We start from the raw sequence: 13,901 nt of genomic DNA on the forward strand, positions 1-13,901 counted from the left end.
AAAATTATAAATTTATTTTATTATATATAAAATCTATTTAAATATATATTATTTATATTATTAAGATACTAATTTGACACAACTTAATAGGCTAATTCAAGTGTTAAGAGATTTGTTAGGATTCGATTCGACATGTTAGTTTTTTAAATTAAAAAAATATCGCTTTTACTTTAATTTAACTCTTAAATTCAAACAAAAATTATGGGTATAACAATTTAACCATGATGTAAAATTAATAAAATAATTTATTTAGAAACAATAATGATTAGAAATACAATTTCAAACTAAAATTAATAAAATTGAAAATTTTAGAATCACACTAATTTAAATTCTATTAAAATTTTATTTCTAAATTTAATCTTAAATGGTATAAAAACATCAAAATTGAAATTAAATTTTTTAATTCTAATAATTTCAAATAGTTACATAATTTGTGTGTAGTTTAGACTGGTATAAATTATTTGAATAATTTATCATTTTTTATATATTCATTCATCAATAAAAATTAATTATCAACTAAATACTTATATATATTATGGAATATACTTTAAAAAATCATTAAATAACTATTTTTTTTTTTATAATTTAATATAAACAATTTATTTAAATAATTTCAATCCCAACAAAAACTAATATTTATTTTTCATATTATAGGAAACAAATTAAATTTGATTAATAAAAACAATATGATTACAAAATCAATTAAAATTATTTACATGTTTTCTTGAGAAAGAAGACAAGATGGAGAGAAATAGTAATGGCTAATAATAATAATAATAATGTAATTGACAGGTTTTCTTGAGAAAGAAGACAGAAAAACAAAATATTCTCCACCAATCCCTTTAAATAAAACCCTAACCATTCACGGTTCATCTCACTCATCTATTCCTCTGCTCTCTCTGTTTCGCATTTCCATCGTCTCTAACCTTTTCTCGCCGGAAAACTAGCCATGTCTTGCTACAAAGGGAAGTATTACGGTAAAATTCTCTTCTTTTTACAAATAAATACAAACCCAGTTGCATAATCTGATGAACAATTTCAATTACTTTCAGATGAACTTATTGCCAATGCTGCTTATATTGCCACTCCTGGAAAAGGTATCCTTGCCGCCGATGAATCAACGGGAACAATCGGGAAGAGGTTAACGAGTATCAATGTAGAGAATATCGAATCCAACAGAAGAACCTTCCGTGAACTCCTTTTCACCACACCTGGTGCTCTTCAATATCTCAGCGGAATCATCCTCTTCGAAGAAACCCTTTACCAGAAAACCGCCGCGGGTATGTATGTGAACAAAGATCACGAGTTTTCTACTTAAAATACCTTGAAGTTAAAGTAGATATCATGACATCTAAGTCGACAACATGGATCGTCTTATATTAAAATAAACAAAATATTAAGTTTGTATTATTTTTAACAAATATAACATAGCATGATCAAATGTTTTGTGCTATTGGTTTTTATTGATTTGGGTTGCTCAAGGATTTAGGATTTAATATCTATATGGAATAATTTTTTTTATAAAGTCTACCCGGGTTAGAAGGATAATAATATATAGTGTAGTAACAAAATATACTTACTTTATTGTCGCTAAATTTCTTTAGTAACGAAAAACTATCTAGAACGAACGTATTTTTTTTGTCGTTATTGTTATTCACATACAAAATATTTTATAAGCTACGGTAGACTTTCGCCCTTGTGGGGTGCCTTTTTGGGATGGACTAGGCGAGACTATCTAACCTTACTCTAAAATTGCATTAACCATTCAGTTTGATTCAGGGAAGTTATTTGTGGATGTAATGAAAGAAAACGGCGTACTCCCTGGTATCAAAGTCGATAAAGGAACCATTGAATTAGCAGGAACCAATGGAGAAACCACAACCCAAGGTCTCGACGGTCTAGCCCAGCGCTGCCAGCAATACTACACCGCCGGTGCTAGGTTTGCAAAATGGCGAGCAGTTCTCAACATCGGTCCAAACGAGCCATCTCAATTATCCATAAACGAAAACGCAAACGGTTTAGCTCGTTACGCCATAATCTGTCAAGAAAACGGTTTAGTCCCAATAGTTGAACCTGAAATCCTAGTCGATGGTTCTCACAGCATCGAAAAATGCGCGGAAGTAACCGAACGAGTTCTCGCTGCCTGTTACAAGTCACTTAATGATCATAAGGTTTGTTTAGAAGGTACCCTGTTGAAACCTAATATGGTAACACCTGGGTCTGACGCCACTAAGGTTTCGCCGAAGGTGGTTGCGGAGTATACTGTTCGGACTTTGCAGAGGACAATGCCCACAGCTGTTCCGGCTGTTGTGTTTTTGTCGGGTGGGCAGAGTGAAGAAGAGGCTACATTGAATTTGAATGCTATGAATATGATTAAGGGGAAGAAACCGTGGGGTCTTTCGTTTTCGTTTGGAAGGGCTCTTCAACAGAGTACTTTGAAGGCTTGGGGAGGGAAGAATGAGAATGTTGGGAGAGCTCAGGCGGTGTTCTTGGCGAGGTGTAAGGCGAATTCGGAGGCGACGGTGGGGAAGTATGAAGGTGGTGGTTGTGGTGATCTGAATCAGGGTGCGAATGAGAGTCTTCATGTTAAGGGTTATAAGTATTGATGAGTTCATTAAATTTCTTTTGTTATTTTTAATGTTATGTCTTTTACTTACTTAATTTGGGTTGGGTAATATAAAACACTCTGGCAGCTGAATAAGTGTTGGTTGGTTTAATATTTTAATGTGAAACTTTTTTTAATTTCCTGGCATATTATTTCTTCAATTTTATTTATTTATTTAGAATGACGTATTTCTGTTAACATTTTTCGACTAATTCATGCGGGTTAAGTAAATAGTCCGCAAATTTACTAACCAATTTAACCAGACGAACTGAGCTATGATGATGATTTTAAAAGAAATATATATATATTTATAAATTTTTATAAAATGTATTAATAATAATGATAAAATAAATAATAATAATATTTAAATTTTAATAAAACAATAAAAAATAGAATAGAATTATAATTGATTATATTTATTATTTAAATAATCCAGACCCATCCATACTTTATTCTGTCCTCAAACATTTGATCCATTTATGGTCTAATGAAGTGGTCATCTAGGTTTGGAGGCAAATTAAATGTTAGGCTCTTAATTAGTTATTTTTTTAAATATAATTTTTTTTATTATATTTAATCAAAACATTACAATATTTTCTTACATATTTTTGTAAATAAATTATTTTATTATTATATTTTAACACATTTTAAGTATTTTTATTTAATTTCAAAAAACAAATATAGATTAATCGCTGTAATTCTAACCATTAATCACTTCAATTATCAACTAAAATACTTTTTACTTGTTTTTATTAAAATTAAATTTTAAATATAAAAAAATATTTTAATTATTAAACTAATTAAAAATTCAATTAAATTATTATATTTTATTAAACAATTTCTTAAAAAAAAATGATGATCATATAAACTCTAATCAGTATTTGTTTGATATATATTTATTTTTAAAAATTCTTTATTTTTATATTACAAATTTTTTCAATTATCCAATCACTTAATTTATGCACTATAATTATAAATATTTTTTATATTATTTTTTAAATAAATTTTAAATAGAAATATTATTTTAATAATTTAATTTAAATATTTTTTGTTCAAGTATAAAATAAAAAAATTAATATTTACAAAATAAAAAACTGACTTGAAAAATAACACAAGAAAACAATTTATCTAATAAAATTAAAATCATTTTTTATATTATATTATTTTTTATAAATTTGAAATAAAAATAATATTTTAATCTTTTAATTTAAATATTTTTTAATTTATGCATAAAATAAAAACAAATTAATATTTACAAAGAAAAAAAACAGACTTGAAAAACAACACAAGAAAACAAATAAATAAATTTATATTTTGACCAACTGAGTTAGTCAGTATAATTGTGTTATATATTAATTAAACTAACTTGACTTTTTAACTGAGCATAAACCTAACTAACTATGCAAACCAGATATTCTGCAATTGACTTATCTGTTCTCAGAATGTAATTTTATTATTTTATTATTAAATTAAGTAGTGTGATAAAGAAGAAATAAACCTTAATTTATTTTCGCATTTATGAAAAGTGCAAAGAAGTGAATCGCTTCACTCCGTTTTAAAGTTGGATCTATATGACTATTTAAATAAAATATATTAATTATTTTACCGTCTATATAATTATATATTATATAAATTTATTTGTGATATATTTAAATTAATTTATATGAATTATTTTATAATTAATATAATTATATATTAAATATATATATATATATATATATATATATATATATATATATATATATATATATATATATATATATATATATATATATATATATATATATATATATAACACAACATATTTAAAAATTTATGTTTAAGATATTTAAATAAATTTATAAAATAAAACATTTTAAAAATTATTTTTAAAATATTTAAATGAATTTATTTTAATTATTTTATATTTTATATAATTATATATTAAATATATATATATATATTATTAAATATATATATCTATAAATTTTTAAATGATTACCAATTCATTTAAATATCTTACTTTTTTTAATATGTTACTTTTTATATATATATATATATATATATATATATATATATATATATATATATAATTTAAATATATCACAAATAAATTTATAAATATATTGTTATATATATATATATATTATATAAAATAATTAATATATTTTATTTAAAAAGTGAAGCAAACTTCATTCAGTTTTACATTTATAACCCATCTAAAAACAGAATTATGTTTCTCAGCCGGGTAATGTAAAACGGAGTGAAGCGAAGAAAACTTCACTCTTTTGTGCTTCTCATGAATCCGAAAATAAATTCGGGTTTCAAATATCTATCTCTTTTCAACCCACTGCTTAATTTAATAATAAAACAATTCAGTAGCAGAGATATAGTTTGCTAACTATGATAACGATTTCTATTGATTTTTCAGCCTTCGTATTTATAACTTGAATAATCCTATATTTTTATGTCATTTTTTATTGTTTATCTAATACATTAGAAAACCAAATAATATTTTCAAAAGAGATTTTAATTTTCATCCCATTTTTGTTGTAGGTGACATTACTATGATGTTTAATCATGTTATTTATTCAAACATACCAATAAATAAAGCTGAATCTTTTCCATAAAAAAAAGCAGGAAAAAGACTCTCCACTCCTCAGTCTCTCCCTTGTACTACATACATCATACATGAATTTAGCAGAACATGGGAGCTAGTTGATGAAAGGCCAAATGCACCTCCATGCGTATCTTCCAATCAACATATTATTCGATGCAGAACATGAGGGATCGTTGATGAAAGGCATGATGATATTCGGTTACTTGAGTGTTAAGAACCTCGCTCTAATACCACTTGATAGGATCTGGATCGCCATTGGAGGACCGGAGTTCCGGTTTTAAGGGTGAACGCTTACAACACAACAACACACACTAATTGGTGATAGTCCGGTTAGAGACTAAAACCGCTCTTAACACTACACAGATTGTCACAGACTCTTGAACCGAGTTCAAGTGCGGAAATGTCCGTTTCAATCTGAAGCAACGAATACGATTCGGTTTGGAGGAGTCAGTTAGAATGGAGAAATGGACCGGTTCGGTTAAGGAGGAGGATTATGTTTCGATTTGGTTTGAAGTAAGTGATAGTTCGGTTTAGAGTGAGTAAGCCGGAGGTAAGGAAAATAACACAAGACAAGATTTTTTATGGATGTTCGGAGCAAACTCTCCCATGTCACCCCTTCTTCTCAGATGATGAGAAGAATTTTCACTAACTTGAATGTTACAACACTCACACAATGCCGAACGAGTCTTAATCACTACTCGTCGGTTACACCACTCATTATGATGTAATACAATAACTTTTACTCAATAGTAAAATACACACACAATACACAAACACTTTCGGAATTTCAATCACTTATGCGTAAGATCTTATGTTTTCTGTTTCTTCTCTCTTGAATAAGCTTTTTCGTAAAGATCTCATGCATATTTACGTGTTCGCGCGAGGTTGTCATTTCTTGAAATGATTCAGCTTCCTTTTATAGTGAAAAGATGACAACGATCATCTTTTCTCTCTCCAGGAGATTGGTCACTGGAAGCCGTGCCAGTTGACACATGGCAGACATGCATAAGCCGGTTTGGACACATGACAGACATGCATAAGCCGGTTTGGACACATGGTAAACATGTATAAGCCGGTTTGGACACATGACAGACATGCATAAGCCGATCGTTTTTATCTTTTACATATTCCCAAGGAATATTGTAATCATTATCCTACCCCATGCCTGGTTTCTTCTCTTACATATTCCCAAGGAATATTGTAATCATTATCTTGCCCCATGCCTGGTTTCTTCTTTTACATATTCCCAAGGAATATTTTGTTTGTCTTAACACATTATCTTCAAGATATATTCATATCTTTTGAATAATTTGCCCGTTGCAACTCAACCGGTCCTAAACTTGAACCGTTATGGATTTCTGCACAAAGGTTGAACTTGTCCGGATTTCATCTCAAACCTAAGAATGCTGAAGGTATTTTTTAGCCAGAGCTGAGGGAAATGCATGACTAGAACTTATTTATGACTGAAGCAGCTCATTTAATAACCGGAGCATGACAACATTTAATCAACCGGAGCATTTAATAAACCGGAACTTATTTATGACCGGTCATGCTTCATTAAGTGCCGGTTGACCGATCCGGTCTGACCGGAGCCTTCTTTCATTAAATGCATGTTTGACCGATCTCCTAACTGAGCTGGTTGAACGAACTCCTTGACCGAGCTAGTTGACTGAACTTCACTTTGAACCAAAGTCAAACTACCGAAACGGTATACATTTGCCGAGCCGATCTCGCCTACATGGAGATTTTGATATTTTGCCCAGCTTTCATGAGATAACAAAAATTTAAATATTATTTTTAGCCAGTGAGATTCAATTCCTAGTCACTTGTATGTCAGGCAGTAGTGTTTACCATTACACTAAAGCAGATTCTTGTTATATTTAAACCAATTAATATACTTGATATAACTTAGCGGTTTAACATATATATTTGAACTTAGTTTTATCTATTCATTAAACTTTTCATAAGTTATAACAATTATTTTCTAACAATTTCTCCCTTTTTGATTATTTAGAATAAATATTCAAAACTTGTAATGTATGGCCGGTTTAAAAATTAACTTACTTAATTTTTCTAACAATTTCTCCATTTTTGATTATTTAGAATAAATATTCAAACTTGTAGTGTATGGCCGGTTTAAAAATTAACTTACTTAATTTTTCTAACAATTTCTCATTTTTTTGATTATTTAGAATAAATATCCAAAACTTGTAATTGTTGGCCGGTTTAAAAATTAACTTACTTAATTTTTCTAACAATTTCTCTCTTTTTGATTATTTAAAATAAATATTCAAAACTTATAGTGTATGGCCGGTTTAAAAATTAACTTAATTTTTCTAACAATTTCTCTCTTTTTGATTATTTAGAATAAATATTTAAAACTTGTAATTGTTGGCCGGTTTAAAAATTAATTTACTTAATTTTTCTAACAATTTCTCCATTTTTGATTATTTAGAATAAATATTCAAAACTTGTAATTGTTGGCCGGTTTTAAAATTTAAATTATTTTAAGAATTATTGTAATCTAACAATCCTAAAATATTTCTAAAGGAAGAAAACTTAGACTCGAGAAGTGGCTTTGTGAGGATGTTAGCCACTTCATGATTGTTCCCTTCATGTGATGTGTTCGTCAGCAGGCGTCTGTTCGGATGCAATGCTGTCTCTTCCAAGCTTCTGTCTTGATTTACCTGCATTCATAGACAATAGAGAATCTGGTCCCCATTTTTTTTTGGGTCTGTGGCTTATTAGTCCCTTGGGAATCCAGACTTTAATAAGTCGGATAACTTTCCCGGTTATGGTTCTAATTATTTTTCCGGTGCTTGGCTTGACATCTTTCTGTTGTCCTAAGAGTGCCTTATTTTGTGGTGACTTTTGATTAATTCTATGTGGTCGTAGATCGGTTTGTTTACCTGTTGGCCGGTTGGCTTTCCTTCTCTCAAGATGAAGCCATTTTTCCGAGTCAGTTGAACTTACATATTTTATTTCTTTTTCTGGTTTTGAGTCACGTTGTGCCTCATTGTCGGTTGAAGAGCTCTTGACAAATCTTATAAAGGGAAGATTGTCTTTTGTGAGTTTCATCCCGTTGGAATGATTGTGAGTGACATATTTGTTATAACCAAGACCAAATTTACATTTGGGATGTCTTTGGTAATTAGACATCTGAATTACCGCTTCACTAGATCTCTTCCAAGAAGCCGTGACATATTTGATTCTCTCATTTTCTTCGGTTAACGATTGGACTGTCTCCTTGAGCTTCTCATTCTCTAAGGATAGCCCAACCGGTTCGTAAGTCTCGGTTCTGCTTGGCTCACCAGCGGTACCACTTGACTCTCCGGTTTCATATTTTGTCCGGGTCGGTATGAGAAAAGACAAGTTTTTGAACTCAACGACCATGTCGTTGAGTGCAATAACTAAGTCTTCTTTAGTAAATTCTTCAGAAGAAAAGTCGAATACCTCAGATTCTTTCTCAGCCGCGAAGCATGTATCAACTTTATCATCACCGTCGCTGGATGATGAGTCATCCGAATCGCTATCGGCCCATTTGCTATTGATTTCAGTAGCTATCAGAGCCTTTTGCTCTTTCCGGTTCTCCTTTATTTGGCCGCTTCCCTCACACAGTTGGATCAACTTCTTCCAAATTTCTTTAGCAGAAGAGTACAGCTTGATCTTACTAAACATGTTTTTGTCCAACGACTTGAACAAAATGTTTTTGACAACATTATCCAGGTTATTCATCTTCTTATCTTTCGTCGTCCATTTGCATCTTGGCTTATCAATCTTTATCGGATCATCAGTAATAACATACTACATGTCGTCGTCTTGTGAAGCCAAATGCACCTCCATGCGTATCTTCCAATCAACATATTCTTCGATGCAGAACATGGGGGGCTCGTTGATGAAAGGCATGATGATATTCGGTTGCTTGAGTGTTAAGAACCTCGCTTTGATACCACTTGTTAGGATCGGGATCTCCCTTGGAGAACCGGGGTTCCGGTTTTAAGGGTGAACGCTTACAACACAACAACACACTGATTGGTGATAGTCCGGTTAGAGACTAAAACCACTCTTAACAATACACAGATTGTCACAGACTCTTGAACTGAGTTCAAGTGCGAAAATGTCCGTTTCAATCTGAAGCAACGAATACAATTCGGTTTGGAGGAGTCGGTTAGAATGGAGAAATGGACCGGTTCGGTTAAGGAGGAGGATTATGTTTTGGTTTGGTTTGAAGTAAGTGATAGTTCAGTTTAGAGTGAGTAAGCCGGAGATAAGGAAAATAACACAAGACAAGATTTTTTATGGATGTTCGGAGCAAACTCTCATACGTCACCCCTTCTTCTTAGATGATGAGAAGGATTTTCACTAACTTGAATGTTACAACACTCACACAATGCCGAACGAGTCTTAATCACTACTCGCCGGTTACACCACTCACTATGATGTAATACAATAACTTTTACTCAATAGTAAAATACACACACAATACACAAACACTTTCGGAATTTCAATCACTTATGCGTAAGATCTTATGTTTTCTGTTTCTTCTCTCTTGAACATGGCAGACATGCATAAGCCGGTTTGGACACATGACAGACATGCATAAGCCGATCGTTTTTCTCTCTTACATATTTCCAAGGAATATTGTAATCATTATCCTGTCCCATGCCTGGTTTCTTCTCTTACATATTCCCAAGGAATATTGTAATCATTATCTTGCCCCATGCCTGGTTTCTTTTTTTACATATTCCCAAGGAATATTTTGTTTGTCTTAACACGTTATCTTTAAGATATTCATATATTTTGAATAATTTGCCCGTTGTAACTCAACCAGTCCTGAACCGTTCCGGATTTCTGCACAAAGGTTGAATCTGTCCGGTTGACTGAACTTCACTTTGAACCGAAGTCGAACTACCGAAACGGTATACATTTGCCGAGCCGATCTCACCTACACAGAGATTTTGATATTTTGCTCAGCATTATTTGCAGCCAGTTAGATTCGATAATAACTAACTGAACCGAAGTCAGACAATAGTGTTTACAGCTACACTACAACAGTTTCTTGTTATATTTAAACCAATTAATATAGTTGATATAACTTAGCAGTTTAACATATATATTTGAACTTAGTTTTATCTATTTATTAAACTTTTCATAAATTATAACAATTATTTTCTAACAGATTACCTGGTTCCAACCCAAAGAGAGGCAAAATAGTCACAATAATTTTTTTATCCATTCCCAGGGAACAAGGGAAAGGGAAACCTGTAATAGATATCCCTCCTGCATTAATGGAACAAGGGAAAGGGAAACCTGTAATAGATATCCCTCCTGCATTAATAGATAGAGGGCTAAATCTGTAAATCGCAAAAAGTAGTTTCCATAAATATCTCCCTCCCCCATTTCTCTCCCAATAAAACCGGTCTATTCGGTCGTTGATAATGTAGTTTATCGTCTCTTTGGTGATTCCATTATATACATTTTCATTAATTTGTTTGAAGTTGTTCTACATTAGTACAATTTAATGCCACATTTTTTCTTGATTCTTATGCCTAATGTCAACATATATTTCAGCTTCTATTATAGATAGATCCTTAAGTTTGTAGAGTTAATAAGTTTATCTTCATTATTATGCTTTTTTATGAAAACATTTCAAATTGTTGAAATCAATTTGAAAAAATTTCAAACCATTGATTTGATTTATTACTTAAAAAAAATCGAGTCCACCATATTTAATCCGTTAGCCAAAATTAATTTTAAATAATATAATTTATCTAAAATATATTAAAATAAGAAACAATAAAAGACTGATAAATGTGTTTAACATAAATATATTTTCATTTTAAAGAAAACAAAACATTTTCTACCAATATTTATAATTTTAATATTTTTATTGTAGTTAAATAGATAAAAAAACTTAAAAGAACACATCCATATCATCTTTAAAATTTAATCATAATCCGTCGGTATAAAGGGTCGAACATAGGAGTGTTCAACCGGTCGGTTAACCTGTTAAACGATTTCGGTTAAGTCCGGTTTTACATCTTATTTTATAAATTGATTAACCGACCAGTATCGGTATCGATTTTACCGGTTTTGGTTCTACTTGTTCCGATCGGTACCGTTCGGTTAACCAATTTAACCGTGAATCAATAATTCAATTTTTTAACTAAATATTAAACTTATTAAATAATATTATCTTTTAAATTCTTATTTACACTTTACTTTTATTTTATTTTCCATTTTTATCTATCTTATAATATAATATGTTATAATAATATTTCATAGATATATTTAAAAATATGTTATAATATATTATATTATAATAACAATATAAAAAGTCTCTATATTTAAACTAATAGTTATATAAAGAGAAATGATTAGGTGAGGGAATGACGTGGCATAATCTTATTTGTTGAAAAAATAAAATAATTTCTCTCTTTTCTCTCTTTCCTCCCATTTTTACATTTTTCAACCAATGATGTGACGCCACGTCATTCCCTCACCAAATTCCCTCACTCTATCACTCCTCTTATATAAATTAGATATTATTTTAAACAATTTTATATAAATTATAATTTAAAATTTAAAAATAACTAATATATATTATTAAATATTATTTATAATATATCTAATATTTACAAAAATAACTAATATAAATATATATTATTAAATTATTACCGGTTTACTGGTTAAACAGTTAGAAAAACTGTTCAACCGAAAACCGAGCCGTTTAACCAGTAAAAAATCGGTTAACCGAAACCGTTAAAATTGGTTAACCAATAAACCGGTAAAATGAAATCGGTAAGCTATCGGTTTGGTTGGGTTATCGGTTTTCCACTTTTTTTGCATAGCCTCGAACACCACTACACTGACCAATCAAAATGCTAGATTCGTTTGAGCCAAGGACAGAGTCGATTTAAACACTACCCGGACTAAAATATTTTTTATAACACAATATTTTTTAAAATAGTCCATGAAATATTAAAAAATATGAATCGTTTTATGCACAACAAAACAAAGCATGACACAAGAAAAATAAAATATTGAAGAGAAAAAATTTAAAGATCTTAAACCAAATATACAAAATATTAACGTGTAGGTCTTCAATAAGATAATTTAAGGGTACTTTATCAAACTCAACTATTTGAGATTTAGAAAGAGATTCTAAATTCTTAAAAGAAATTAATGTATTTGGTTAAATTGGTTTAGATAATAAAAAATTATCAAATTTTGACTTTAAAAAAGATAAAATATTTTTTTTCCTATCTGAATTTGACATTAAAAAAGTTGTTGAATTTCAAAATTTATTTTGGAAAAAACGACTTAACGTTATTTCATTAAAAATTCCTAAAACGGGAAAAAAATCAAATGAGTTTCTGTATTTTCCTAGACAAGCCTAAAAAAATTAAATTCGTTACGGTCTAAAAACAAATGAATTACAAATAATTATCAGAATTACAAACAAATTTAAATTGCGTTTATCTCGCTAAAAAAACAGCGTCTTTGGTGACTCCTGATATGATACCTTCCAGTTCCCGCAGATATTTCAATTTTGTTCATTTTTCGGGGCTCTTTTCCACGTCTAGATGTTCGCGCTACAGTCAATTATAATATCATCCCAGGTCTGATCCAGACTTCTTCGATTCCTCGAGAATTTCCTCGCGTTTCACTCCCTCTAGATGTTGTAAACTGTTGAGCCGAATCCGCATTTGAAAATCTTTGACTTAATCTATGTGTGCCATTCGCTTTCTTCACAGCCAGTTTCTTGATTTCTTTCCAGTCTCCCGGTAATCTAGTCATCTCCATATTTTTTACAAATTTATTTCAAAGTTTCGAGGCAAATGAACAATTCCCGAAGAGATGATCATCTGTTTCTTCATTCCCTTCACACAATAAACAACTTGAATTCGAAATTTCCATGCACTTCTTAACACGATCTCTCGTGTTTAGACTTTCCCGAAATACAAGCCATATGATGAATTGGTGTCTCGGGATAACCTTTGACGACCAGACTAGATTAGCCAAATTTACTATTTGCTCATTCTCTCGGATGGTGTTCCACACTTTGCTTGAAATCATCTTCCCGTTTTCCTTGTGGCTTTCCATCAGTGTACGTTTGTTCTTTTGTTGAATTGGATGTTACTGATGTGTTCGAGAATGCACTGCCCCACCGGTATTCGTCTAAGGAGTGAATTCTATAACCCGTCTTTAATATTTTTGACCTTGGCAGCTAGGCAGTTTCGTCTGATCCTCACGTTTCTAAATTCCTCTTTATTGATTAGCGGTTGGTCCTCATACCAGGGATCATGCCAAAACAATGTATTTCTGGCGTCTCTCCAGCTAATGTCAAAAAGTCTAGCAATATTGTTTCTTAGCTTAATGATTTTCTTTAACGACCATCTCATACGTCCTGTTTCAAGATTTTTAACATGTATATATATTAGATACTAAGAAAATTATCATCGGAACATGAATAATGTAAAATTTACATAGACAAAAAGGACTATAAAATTGAAATTATACAAAATATTGAGATAATGAATTTCAATCTAAGCCGTCAGGATACGATTCTCCGATTTAGCCTTACAAATTATAGAGAAAGAGAAAAAGTTTTAATCTTTTAGACTAATACAAACTATTATTGTTAGGAACATATTTTTTTTAATTAAACAAAATAAATTATATATAACTTAATTG

General features: G+C 30.4%; 1 protein-coding gene across 1 annotated transcript; it reads left to right on the forward strand.

The window, feature by feature from the left end:
* Window positions 1–847: 847 nt before the first annotated feature.
* Window positions 848–2,763, forward strand: LOC124915495 (fructose-bisphosphate aldolase, cytoplasmic isozyme-like). The gene is made up of 3 exons (XM_047456222.1): window positions 848–977; window positions 1,053–1,280; window positions 1,780–2,763. Exons 1-3 carry the CDS (start codon window positions 950–952, stop codon window positions 2,604–2,606), a joined length of 1,083 nt encoding a protein of 360 aa, XP_047312178.1. The 5' UTR covers window positions 848–949; the 3' UTR covers window positions 2,607–2,763.
* The last annotated feature ends 11,138 nt before the right edge of the window (window positions 2,764–13,901 follow it).

Source organism: Impatiens glandulifera, chromosome 1 (assembly GCF_907164915.1).
Source record: "Impatiens glandulifera chromosome 1, dImpGla2.1, whole genome shotgun sequence".
Classification (NCBI taxonomy): Eukaryota; Viridiplantae; Streptophyta; class Magnoliopsida; order Ericales; family Balsaminaceae; genus Impatiens; species Impatiens glandulifera.

What these genes read in the sequence shown, in the direction of transcription:
- LOC124915495 (XM_047456222.1), top strand. Translation starts at nt 950, where the DNA reads ATGTCTTGCTACAAAGGGAAGTATTACG. An exon ending in CTACAAAGGGAAGTATTACG is followed by an intron (nt 978 to 1,052) that starts GTAAAATTCTCT and finishes AATTACTTTCAG; the next exon opens with ATGAACTTATTGCCAATGCT. An exon ending in TTACCAGAAAACCGCCGCGG is followed by an intron (nt 1,281 to 1,779) that starts GTATGTATGTGA and finishes AGTTTGATTCAG; the next exon opens with GGAAGTTATTTGTGGATGTA.